Source organism: Echinops telfairi, unplaced genomic scaffold (assembly GCF_000313985.2).
Source record: "Echinops telfairi isolate 266 unplaced genomic scaffold, ASM31398v2 ScPeMD7_7;HRSCAF=31, whole genome shotgun sequence".
Classification (NCBI taxonomy): Eukaryota; Metazoa; Chordata; class Mammalia; order Afrosoricida; family Tenrecidae; genus Echinops; species Echinops telfairi.
In genome coordinates this window covers 9,962,630-9,975,089 of record NW_022103904.1, presented here as the reverse complement: position 1 = coordinate 9,975,089, position 12,460 = coordinate 9,962,630, and the positions used below count along the sequence as shown (strand labels likewise).

General features: G+C 42.3%; 1 protein-coding gene across 1 annotated transcript in view; it reads right to left on the bottom strand.

The window, feature by feature from the left end:
* The window catches only part of HECW1 (HECT, C2 and WW domain containing E3 ubiquitin protein ligase 1), a 436,908-nt gene that overhangs the window by 128,077 nt on the left and 296,371 nt on the right, over positions 1–12,460 (bottom strand). Inside the window, exons 8-10 of the mRNA XM_004708163.4 lie at positions 7,424–7,566; positions 2,270–2,370; positions 35–465 (exon numbers count right to left, since the gene is read on the bottom strand). Of these exons, the coding sequence (XP_004708220.2) occupies positions 35–465; positions 2,270–2,370; positions 7,424–7,566 (675 nt within the window). The remainder of the gene's footprint in view (positions 1–34; positions 466–2,269; positions 2,371–7,423; positions 7,567–12,460) is intronic.

The following is a 12,460-nucleotide window of genomic DNA, read 5'->3' as shown; positions in this document are numbered from 1 at the left end:
CCTCCTCCTTTCCCTGCAGGCTCTCAGCCGGGGCCTCCTCCTGGGCCTCGGGCTCCTCCGGGCTGCCTCGGGCCTCCCCCTCCTCCAGCGGCCGCTCGGCTGGTGCCTCAGCCCCCAGGTCCAGCCTGGCCGCTGGTTCGTCAGCATTCGGGGTGGGCAGCGGGTCCTCTTGCCCCGAGGCCAGAAGCTCCCCAGGCCTTTCAGGCTCCGCAGGGTTCGCACCGTCTTCTTCTGCTTTGGTGCCCATGGCTTCGTCCTCCAGGGGCTTGGCCAGCTCCAGGCTCTCCTTTGCTGAACCTTCTAGGGCACATCCCTCCTCACTCTGCGGCTCTGGCTTCGCGCTGTCCGAGGGGCCTGGGGCATCACATGGCGGCTCCGGGCGGCTGCTGGCCACTGGGTTGTTCCCGAGGCTGTCCCGAATTCCCGCGGGCTCAGGCTCGGTGCTCAGGGACATCTCTTCATCATCTGCTGGCAAGAAAAAGAAACAAAACGAGGCACGTCATTCCAGAAAAGGTCATTGTGCTGTTAGTATGGGCTACTGAGAATGTAAAGCCATAGTTGAGGGGTTGAATTTCCACCTTAAGGTACCGGATATAGGGGTTGATGAGAACGTGTTATTGGCCCAGACTGTGATGAAAAACAGAGAAAAAGTCTGTAAGAATTGTTATCCTAGTTTAAAGGAAAATTTGCAGTCCTGGATATATCTCAGAATTATGCTTCAAGGGAGTTAATTTATTGTCACAACGTCCAAAACATAGCAACTCTCTTAGAGCTTGGCACATAGTAGGACTTGACAAATACTTGTTTCATAGACTGACTTCCAGAGATGGAAAAGAGTAACTTAAAAATCCTTGATCATTCCTGGCAAAGCTAATTATACCAGCTCCGAGTATTTCTTATGGCTGGGGTCTGCAGGTGAGGTAACCAGGTTCTTAGGCAACCAGAGAGAAGAAAAGCGCTACAGGATGGAGGGGAGCAGCCTGTCATTTAATAACACAGGCTGTGAACCCTCCAACTTTGGAGCTTACCATAATAGAAAAAGAAACAACTTTCTGGTTGGACCAGAAATAGTTCACCACTTTTAGACTCTACTTCCCCCAGGTGCCCTATGGGATCCTGCCAAAGGCGAACTTCCCCATCTCACATGCACTAGTGCAATTCACTCAAAAAGGTCTCTCCCTGCTATCAAGTCAAATTGGACTCATACCCTACAGGACAGAGTAGATCCGCCCCTTTGAGTTTTGGAGGCTGTAACCCCTTACAGGAGCAGAGAGAGCCTCCCTCATCTTTCTCCCATGGAACTACTAGTGGCTTTGCACTGCTGACCTTGTGTTATCAGCCCCAAATTTAACAACTATGCCAACAGAGACCTAACAGAAACAATAACAACAACAACAATCTTCCTGGGAACCATCAAGCCATCCATATTGTTACATTGCAGAGAGTCTATTTTATTTGCAGAATGTAGGAAAAGGCTAATTTTGAAAGGAAAAATCTTTTCTTATAATCCGAGTTGTACAATAAGGCAAAGAAAAGTGCAGCTGAGTTTACTGGGTGGGTAGTGGTATACACCAGGCTCAGATTTCACTAAAGTTTCATTAATTCTAGCAGCAATTCATCAATATGGCCCCAGAGGACCTACCGTTTTTCAGCAGTGTGTGCTATTTGTGTAGAGGTTGTGGTAGAGGAGCCAAAGTGGAATCATGAGGCATCTCATCATTCTTAGTTGGAAATACATTTTGATGGAAAAACAGTGGATGATCGTGAAGTTGTCTGTCCAGTTTGTACTTTTTAATCCCCACCTCCAACCCGGTATTGGAAGAATCCCTTGCACAGTTAGTTTTTCAGCAATATGATATGCTCCATCATTTGGGTTAATCAATAAGAACAGAGGTTTCTCAACCATTCATTCTGTCATGTCCTGATTAAATATATGCATGTAATGATTAAATATATACTGAACACCTCCTATGTGCTAGGTCCTATGACGAGCGCAAGGCGAACAAGATACACTAGGTTGGGTTCCACACCCACAGTGGCCTCATTGTCAATGCCCACTTCACTGTCTAATCCTCTACCTTCGGGTCCATCAAGAGGATAGCAATCTGGCTTCCAGAACAGGTCACTGGCTTCTGGGCCTCAAATGGAGAAGATAGGGAACCACAAACCTAGGTTATTTCTGGAGAGAATCATGGTGATTATATTTTTGAGAAAGGAACCATAGATGCCACTAGCACAGGACAAAACGTGAAGAGCATGCTGAAAATACCTGGGTGGATGGAGGAAGTGATCTCAAATCGGAATTGCAGCTGTCCACTCACATGATCTGTTGGAAGCCTGCGGCCAAGTGTGTAGCTGACCACCCTATCCCTAGGAGGAAATAAATGCCATGAAAGATCTGGTCAATACATCTCCTGAAGAATAGACAGTATGTTTTCTGTGAATGGGTGCTTCTTAGTGGGGGCCGAAGACAAGCCCAGGAAAGACAAGCTCACAGGTGGTGATAATCTGCTCAGGTACATATGAGATCCTCCAAAGTCAAACACGGGATGCATATCTGCTTAACAGCAAGGAAAGCCTTCAAGGAAACCCTGATCGTATCTTCGAAAGCAGATATCTGCAAACTACAGCCTGTGTACTAAATCTGGTTTAAGAGATCTATATTTTTAAATCCTTGAAAGAAGAAGAAAAAAGCAAAAGAAGAGTAACATTTTGTGGCATGTGAAAATTATAAGAAATTAAAATTATAGTGTCCATCTATCAAGTGTCATTGGAACACAGCCATGCTGACTAGTTTCTGTACTATTTGTGGCTGGTCTTATATTCCAGTGGCAGAGGCGAGTAGTTGAGACAAGGGCCACATGGCTAGCAAAAGCCTGAAATATCTGCATCTTTCTTAAAGAGGTTGTTGACCTGAGTCCTAAAGCAAAAAAGACTTGCTAATTCCTTGAGGGCTTCTATTTTCCAAATGGTCCCTAATACTACTAGACAGCACCAGCAATACATGTTTGTTGTACAATGGCCAGGACAGGGTGACATCCTGGTTTCTGGAGAGACTATGTAGTGCTACAGAGAGGAGAGAGCAAATCAGGCTTCCTGAGCTCAACCCACTGGCCTGCTAACCCCCATTCACATCAATTCCATGGCCAGAAACTCCACTCTGGGCTGCGGTATCATTCCCTTTGCCCAATCAAGTCATAAAGGCAGTGGGATGTATGATGTTGCTTTGTGGGGATTGTAAAAGGAGTCATAAAACAAAATGTGTATGAATTGTTGACTGGAAAACTGGTCTGTTCTGTAAATTTTCAACCAATTTACAATAAAGTGTTTAAAAATGTATATATCAAAAAACACCATCCAAGAAGAATCAACCAGAACCTTCGCTGCTACACCATGGCTTCAGCAGAATAAATTGCCCCTACCTTGGCCTAAATAGAAGTAGAGACTGCCTTGGAACATTAAGGAATGACCAAATCTAGTGTACCCCGCAATAATAAGACACAATCCCCAAACCAGTTAGCATCCAGATGGTTCTGCATTCGGTACATTTATGCACTTGTGACATTCCAATAAAAAGAGAAATTACGGGTTGGGAGTGTTTAAATCTGTCTCTCCAGAAAACACAAACATGATGAAACAAACAACATGAGAGGGGGCTACAAAAAGCTCATGGGAAAGATGATGACATTTTTACACCATTTCTGAGGCCCCCTTGCCTATATCCTCATGATATTCTGGATCAATTTTCATTGATAAGCCATCATTTAGCATTTGGACACTCAAAAATCTATTAAACAGAGCAGTATATCCAGCAAAATTAGAATGCATGACAGTGTATTGTTTGTGTAGAAAGAGCCGTATGACGAAGCAGGTCTACTATGGCTGTAAGAAAGACAGGCTGAACCCAAACCCAATTGAAACCAGAGGAGGCCTAAGGACAACCCACTGGTGCGATCAAAATTAGATTTTTTTTTTAATGCTTTGCAAATGTTTTCCTAGTTTTTCTTTCCTTTGCTACAGTTAATAAAAGCACATAATTCATAGTCTCTGCCTTTAATTAGGTTATATCGAGCGAGGGAAATCTGTAGGGTCACTAAAGATGGGTTCAGGACGCTGATGACATTTGCCACATGAAGTTGAAATGGTAGTGGGTAGCAGTCTTTAATAGAGTCAGGGTCAGCAGAGGAGTGGGTTATTAATAAAGAAATCGAGGGAACATTGGAAATGAGAATGCATGCATGTCTACAAAGGAAAGGAGAAATTATCTGAAGTCTGGGGGCAGCCACCGTCACTGGACCAACACATTTCCAAGGCAATGGATGGTGGGTGACTGGTTGAGAGCGCTTTGCTGGGGTCACCGAGAAGCCGCAGTGGGAGCATGTTGGATGACTCAAAAAGCAAAGTAAGCACCTGCTTACTTCTGCTTCCTTACTAATCCGTAATGAACAATTTCACATGTTGCCACTGTACAATAAAATTCTGCTTCTAGGTGTGGCTGGCATCTGTCTCTCTCCCAATCCAACTGTACCTTCCCCTTCACATTTACAGTTCCTGAGTGGGATGAAGTGCCCATTAAGCAAAGTTAGCATAGGCTTACTGGTGCTTCCTTACTCATCTGTACTGAATCCATATCATTTCATTATCATGCACTTATTTTCAAACATAGTTGCTGTTACCTAAGGAGATTCATATTACACATATAAGAATTTGATCTGATGATGAAGGAGATTCATATTACACATATAAGAATTTGATCTGATCAAAGATCACTTTAATAAAAACCATGAGTAGGCATGAATGTACAAGATATAAAACACATAAATATATTACCATGCACAATTGAATTCAGTGAGCAACCTCATTGCTATCATGCCATGAGAATTCACGCTTTTTAATTTTCATATTATCTAGTATGCTCTATAAATGCTAGCATGATTTAAGACACTATCATAACCTAGCATTTCATCTTGTTATGGAATGTCACAAGTGATTAAATTCTACACACAACACAAGCATATGAATGAAATAACATTCTTATAGAAAATAAGCTTTAATTTCTACCTATACCAAAAAAATACCACCTTAAAAGTTTCTTTCATTTATTTTAAAATAATTGTGAACTGGATGAAGGTAAACAGAGCAGATCATTACTTTTCTATTTAACCATTCTTCTATATATTGTGTGAATTATTGGTTGCAATTCCTCAGCGTATCATCACTCATCCCACTTCCTGCTTGTGTTTCCTGCTTTCGTTCTCCCTTCTTTCCGAAGCCTCTGTGCATTGTCCTTGAGTAGATGCACTCTTAAATGGTTGATCAGTCACCATAGGGGTGAGTTCCGTTGCAGACCTGATGGGTAAAGAGCCACAGTTCCAGGGGGCCTCATCCATCTCTAGCTAACAAGTAAGCCTGGCCTCTTTTAGGGTTTTGAGCATTGTTCTCAATGCTTCTCTCTCTCTATCCAGACCGCTGTCATGTTATCCTTCTCAGAGAACATGAGGGTAGCTGCTGGGCATCATCTAGGTCTCCTGGTCTCAGGGTGGTGGCGACTGATCTTTGTGTGGTTCCTCCCTCCACTGGATGAATGATTTCCATGGCTCTTTTGATTTTCGTCACTCTGCTGTCCTCTGGATGGAGAAAGACCAATGGCGGCACCTCGGATAGTTGCTCATGGACACTTAAGATCCTACTTGCGACACACCCAGGAAGGGTACAGAGTATTGTCTTTGGGAACTGCGTCATGCCAATAAATCGTGTTGTCTCCCGAGTCTCTGGTCCTGCTCCCCACGCATAGCAACGTACTCCCTCCAGGAGTTTTGTCTTGTCTAATAGGTATTCATAATTTTGCCTCAATATGTTCCACCACATTTATGGATATATTAGCAAAGATAAGTACACATACAGAGCTATCCTCTATCAAATATTTTTTCATGGGTATATGCCCGTTTTCCTTCATGTACTTGTCAGGTTGCATATCTATCTAAGCATCTACTTGTAGGTCACTACTGTTGCAACATTGTGTATATATCAGGATTTTCCTCTATTGCTTCTAACTTTTGCAAATCACCCAACATCTTGCCCTGCGACATCTTTTATCCACCTCCCTCTAGCATTTTGTCTTCTCCTTCACCCAAGTTAACACCTCTCTACCTTTTACTTTGTATTTTATGTTCCCTCTTTTTCTCCTGTCCATGGTAAGAGAAGTCTCTTACAATATTTGTCCTTTTGTGATGGACTAATTTCACTCAACATGATGCCCTCTAGGCTCAGCTATGTTAGAGGTGCTTCAAAGATTCATCATTACTCTTTAAGGTCATGTAGTATGTCATTGTTTGTATGTATCAAAGTCTCTTTACCCATTCTACTTTTGTATGTTACTACTAATTTTGAATGCTACCACTCTAACAGCTTTTGAGCTGTTTCCAATTTCTTGTTATTGTCAACAGTGCTGCGATTAACATGGGAGTGCATATATCTGTTTATGTTGTGACTTACTTATTTAAGGTATACACCTAGGAAAAAATATTACTTGATTGTACGCAATGATTCCTTCTTCCAGTTGTTGGAGGTAATGCCATATTGCTTTCTAACATTGTTGCACATATTTATAACCTACCAGCAGTTTATGAAAGTTCCAATTTCTCTGTATCCATTCCAGCATTTGTTTGTTTGTTTTAAATTAGGCTGTCATTGTCAGTGCAAGGTGCTATTTCAAAGTTGTTATGATTTGCATCTTCTAGGTAACTAATGATCATGAACATTTTTTTTCATGTGTTTTTTAGCCATTTGGATGATAAGTGCCTCTTTTTATATCTTAGATTTGTTTACTCTGATGTGTAAATACCCAAACACAACCTACAGTCATTTAGTTGATTATGACTCCTAGTGACCCAATATAGGATTTCCCAAGTGGGTGCAGGCTCCTTTATCTTTCTCTCGAGGAGCAGCTGGTCATCTTGAACCACCAACCTTGCATGTAGCAGGTCAACATCTAACGCATCACATGACTAGGGCTCCGGAGCCAAGTGATTTATAAACAAAGGGCAAAGGAACAGTTTGATTGAGTGCTGTGGCTCAAGCAATGTAAGAAATGAAAAGAAGCCCGGGAGATAAGTCCTTTCTCATCCGGTTGATTCTGACTCATAAAAGTCCTAATGGGCAGAGCAGAGCCATAGGATTTGCAAAGCTACAATCTTTCATGGAAGCAGATGGCACCATCTTTTTCCACAGAACCGCTGATGGAGTCTAGCTACTGGATCTTCAGTTAGCAACTGAGTGCTGGACCATGGCAGCGCTAGGTCTCAGGGACATTAAACGATACTATGAGTGTGTGAGTCTCTAGGCGGCTGGATTCTACAGGCTTCTCTTGGGCCTGGCCTGCTAGCTGAATACAAATGATGTGAAGTTTCCATCAAGGATTTACCCTATGGCGTGTCTCTCCAGGAGTCTCTGAACTGGCATTGACAACTTTCCCAAAAAGCGCTTGATGATAGGGCGACTCTTGGCAAATTTGTCCTTCACCTCAATTTCCAGCACATCAGTGGGCAAGGACACAAAGCTGAATTGCTGCAGTTAGGAGAGGGGGGAAAAAAAAAGAAAGAAAAAGACATCAATTAGACTGACTAGTTTGAGAGGTTAAAAGCCTAGCAGCATCCCAGTGCCTTTGCCTGGGATGATAACATTGGAAAATACCCCAGTTATAATGGATATCATGGTCTTAGAAATGACGTAGGTAAATAAGATGACCAACAAGTGTGTGGTGCTTCCTTAGTACTTAGATATAGATTATTCCCTCAGACTCAAGCAAAAAAAACCCCAAACAATCAATATATTTGTCACGGATCAAATTGTTTCTGCCCCGCCAGGTATGTCTACTTGGCTAGTCCATGATTCCTAGTATTTGTGTGATTATCCTATATTTTATAATTTTTTACAACTCTTTACCCCTGCCTGGACTTAATGAGACAGGATTAGGTCATGTTAAAGAGAATTAGATCATCTTTTTTTGTGTTCATAAGGCAGAATTAGGGTGTGGCTTATCATCATTACTTACATACCATTCATAAGCCCTGATTCCATATCATTGGTGTGGCTTATATCACTTGTTATTTTACAAGAGAGAAAATGATTGAGAAACAGAGAATTGGGACCTATTACCTCAATAGAAAGAGCCAGGACTGGAGTTCTTCCTTTGTACACAGTGCCCTTTGCTGAGAACATCTTAGACCCAAGAAAAGATCGACGCCAAGACACAATGGAGGTATCCACAGACGCCACGGCCACAGATATTGAAAGGAGACAAAGACCTTCTCCCAGAGTTGGCAGAGAGAGGCTCCCTGAGCCACTCGCAGTATTTCTGTTCTAGATAGCTAAGACATGACCTTGTAGAGAAAGATGACATCCAGATCTTCAGTCATACTTGACCAATGGTGTTAATAAATTTAAAGAAAAAAGAGTGAAGGGAAATACAGGTGGATTAAGCCTCTGGTGAATCCTCTCTGACCAAGGTCCAGGGATCTGCATAGTCTCCCTGTCACACAGCATACATTGGAAAGTGGATTATTGCAGATTCAGTTAGGTTAAAATTTAATACCTTATTATTTGACCGCCATTTGATCTCCCTTAAGATCTATTTTAAATTTGTTCTAATTTTTAATATTTTCTGCTTTCTTTTTGATTGAGGTTTTTTGTTTTATTTTGTTTTTGTTGTATTATTTTTAATGTTGTTCTGTATATGAAATCTTGATAGATAAATATAGAGATCGTAATTGGATTAATGGTTCCCTGAGGGTATGGTCGGGAAAGTTAAGGAGAAACGGGGAGCTAATAACAGTAAGTACAAGAACAAAGGAAATGCTCTAAAACTGATTGTGGTGATAACTGTACATCTCTTCTTGATGCAACTTCACTATTTAATGGTGTGATATGTGAAATATATGCCAATAAAGCTGTTAAAAATGAACTACAAACAAAAATAAATTAAAAACGACAAGCACAAACTTACAGTCAAAGACATTTTTTTAAGTTGACAGCTCAATATCTTCCATGACTCAAATGGCAGAGACTAAAGCACTTTGGTAACTACCCCTCCCCCACACCCATTGTATGGGTGGCCATGCCAGATTACCCAAAAAGCTAAGTAAGCACACATTCACTTGTATTTACTTATTCATCTGTAGTGAACAATTTCTTCTTTTTTTTCCCCCAGCACACCAAAAATTCTGCTTCTAGGTATGGTTGGCATCTGGCGCTCTCTGCATCCTATAGGACCTTCCTACAAAATCAAAACTTCTTTTCAAAATATGGTTCCTAACAGGGATGGAGCATCCAGTAAGCAAGTTAGACACAGGCTTACCTGAGCTTAACCTTACTAACCTGAACACTTTAACATGCTTTCCCACCATATCTTTGAACCCACATAAAATTGTTTACCACAGATTAAGTAAATGGTTGGGTAAACTACCCCTGGTTTGCAGGAATGTAAATTGACAAGAGATTTGGTATTATTTATCCTCATTTAAACTGTACACAATCTTTGCTCCAGGACTCACCTTCTAGGATTTTTCCTTCCAAAATAACGTGCACAAGTACACAAGAGATATATTTTTATGAGGCTGTCCACTGAGGCATTGTTAACAATATCAAAAGGTTGGAAAAGAACAAAACTGTCTACAAATAGAAAACTAGCTAATGAAGTATGGTAAATCTATGAGACGGGGAGCTTGGCAGTCATTAAAAAGAAATGGGAATATTGATATATCCTGACACAAAAAGATAAGGGAAAAACTAAATATAAAAGCAAGTCATAAAATAATTTGAATAGTGAATTCCAATTGTTCTCGAACTTCACAGAGACTGCCTACAGGGGCCTGCTTCAGTGACAAACTAGGGAGTCGGCTTGAATGAAAGGGGAGAAAGCAGTTCTTACATATTTCATTTCATTTCATTTCATTCTAAACTGCAGATACGTAATAGAGCATACTGGATGACTTCAAATCAAAGGGCAAGCGCAATTAAAGGAAATCTGTGAGCATTAAAGGACAGCAGGATTACTTAGATATTTCCAAGGGTTAATGTGCTCAACTGTTAATGAAGGTTGGGTTTCTAGTCTACCCAGAGATAGCTTTGAAGAAAGGCTTGGTCCTTGAGGACAATGTTCCCGATTAGAGCAGCCAGTCCACAGAGAGGACCACATGGCCGGCCCCACTATGAGACACTACGTCCCTCACTGACCCATAGCCCTACGGGAGACAGCACCGGAGACACAGTGTGGGAGTTGCGCCCGATCAGATCCTGCCATGCTGAGGGGAGTGAGAGCAGCAAGGGAATGGAGCGGCGAGGTCCCCAGGGAGTGGCAAAGGTGGACTTTGGGGCCAGGGCTTGGTGCCCCAATGGACTGGACTGGAAAACACTCCTAAAGGCCAACAAACAGTCCTTGAACTAACTACAAGCTTTTCTTTCTCGTGTTTTGTTTTGGGTCTTTTTTTCAGTGGTTTGTTGTTGTTGTTGTTTTGTTGTATATTGTTGCCTGGTCTTTCTCTGTCTTGTTTTTGTGCATGTTGTTGTCTCCGTGGGTCTGTCTAAATAAGATGGGCTAGACAGATGGTCTGGTGGGGAGAAAGACTGGATCGGCAGTTCTGGGGGAACATGGGAGAGGGGGAGGTGGGGGGAAAGGTAGTAGTGGTGTTGACAAGCCCAGGGACAGGGGAACAATGGGTGATCCGGATCTGTGGTGAGGAGGGTATAGGAGGCCTGGTAGGGCGTGATCGAGGTTAATGCAGCCAAGAGGAATTACTGAAACCCAAATGAAGACTGAGCATGATAGTGGGACAAGAGGAAAGTCAAAGGAAATAGAGGAAAGAGCTAGGAGGCAGAAGGCATTTATAGAGGTTTAAATAAAGGCATCTACATATGTAAATATATTTATATTTGAGGATGGGGAAATGGATTTATGTGCATATATTTATAGATTTAGCATTAGGGTAGCAGAAGGACATTGGGCCTCCACTCAAGTACTCCCTCAATGCAAGAATACTTTCTTCTATTTCTTCTATTGAATTGGCATTCTATAATGCTCACCTTCCTGACACAATCACTGAAGACAAAGCGGGTGCATAAGCAAATATGGTGATGCTGATGGTGCCCGACTAGCAAAAGATATAGCATTTCGCGTCTTAAAGGCTTGAAGGTAAACAAACAGCCATCTAGCTCAGAAGCAACAAAGCCCACATGGAAGAAGCACACCAGCCTGTGTGATCACGAGGTGCCAAAGGGATCAGTTATCAGGCATCCAAGAACAAAAAATCATATCTATCATTGTATGCTCACCTCCCTGATACTATAGCTGACGACAAAAGGGTGCATAAGCAAATGTGGTGAAGAAAGCTGATGATGCCTGGCTATAAAAGATATAGTGTCTGGGGTCTTAAAGGCTTGAAGGTAAACAAGCGGCCATCTAGCTCAGAAGCAACAAAGCCCACATGGAAGAAGCACACCAGCCTGTGCGATCACAAGGTGTCAAAAGGATCAGGTATCAGGCATCATCAGAACAATAAACCATATCATTGTGAATGAGGGGGTGTGTGGAGTGGAGACCCAAAGCCCATTTATAGGCCACTGGACATCCCCTTACAGAGGGGTCTTGGGGTGGGGTGGGGGGGAGATGAGCCAGTCAGATGAGCAATGTAGGAACTATGAAACATACAACTTCCCTCTAGTTCCTAACTGTTCCCCCCCCCTATCATTATCCCAATTCTACCCAACAAACTTCCAAGGCTCAGTGACATAAGAAGATATGATTTATTTCTTGTTCAACTTCACGTTAGGCTGGCAGAGAACTCTGCCCATCTGTTCCTTGGAAGCCAGGCTAAGAAAGCAGCCACCAGTGACAGAGCTGGAGAGCTCTGGGGATTCCGCAAAGAAACCCTCTCTGCCAAGTATAAGTCCTCAGTCAGAACCAGACTTCAGTGCTGCTTAACCACAGAAAGTTTGGCCCCCAGTGTGTCTGAGAGGTGTAGAGTAGAAACGTTTGCAAACAGCATGAATGACCTTCATAGCCTCCGAGTGATAGTTCCCATTTTCATTGTAAAGTCATTTAACGCCCATGTAATTTCTAAGAAACGCCTGAATAGTGGAAGTGGTTAATGCGCTCACCTGTTAACTGAAAGTTTGGACATTTTAGTCCACCCAGAAGAGCCTCACAAAGAAAAGGCCCGCATATTGACTTTGAAAAACCATCCACTGGAAACCCTATGTAGCTTTGCTTTATTTTGTCCCACGTGGAGTCACCATGAGTCAGGATCAACTTGACCATAACTGGTGGCGATTATTCAATTTCTAAGAACCATCAGTTCTGGATAAACCAAATTTAAGGACATGGCATGTTTGAGGATCAAATCTTAGAATAGGTTATAAGAAGGGCTACTGAGTGAGAATCCAGCCCTCTAATTGTCTCAGGTCC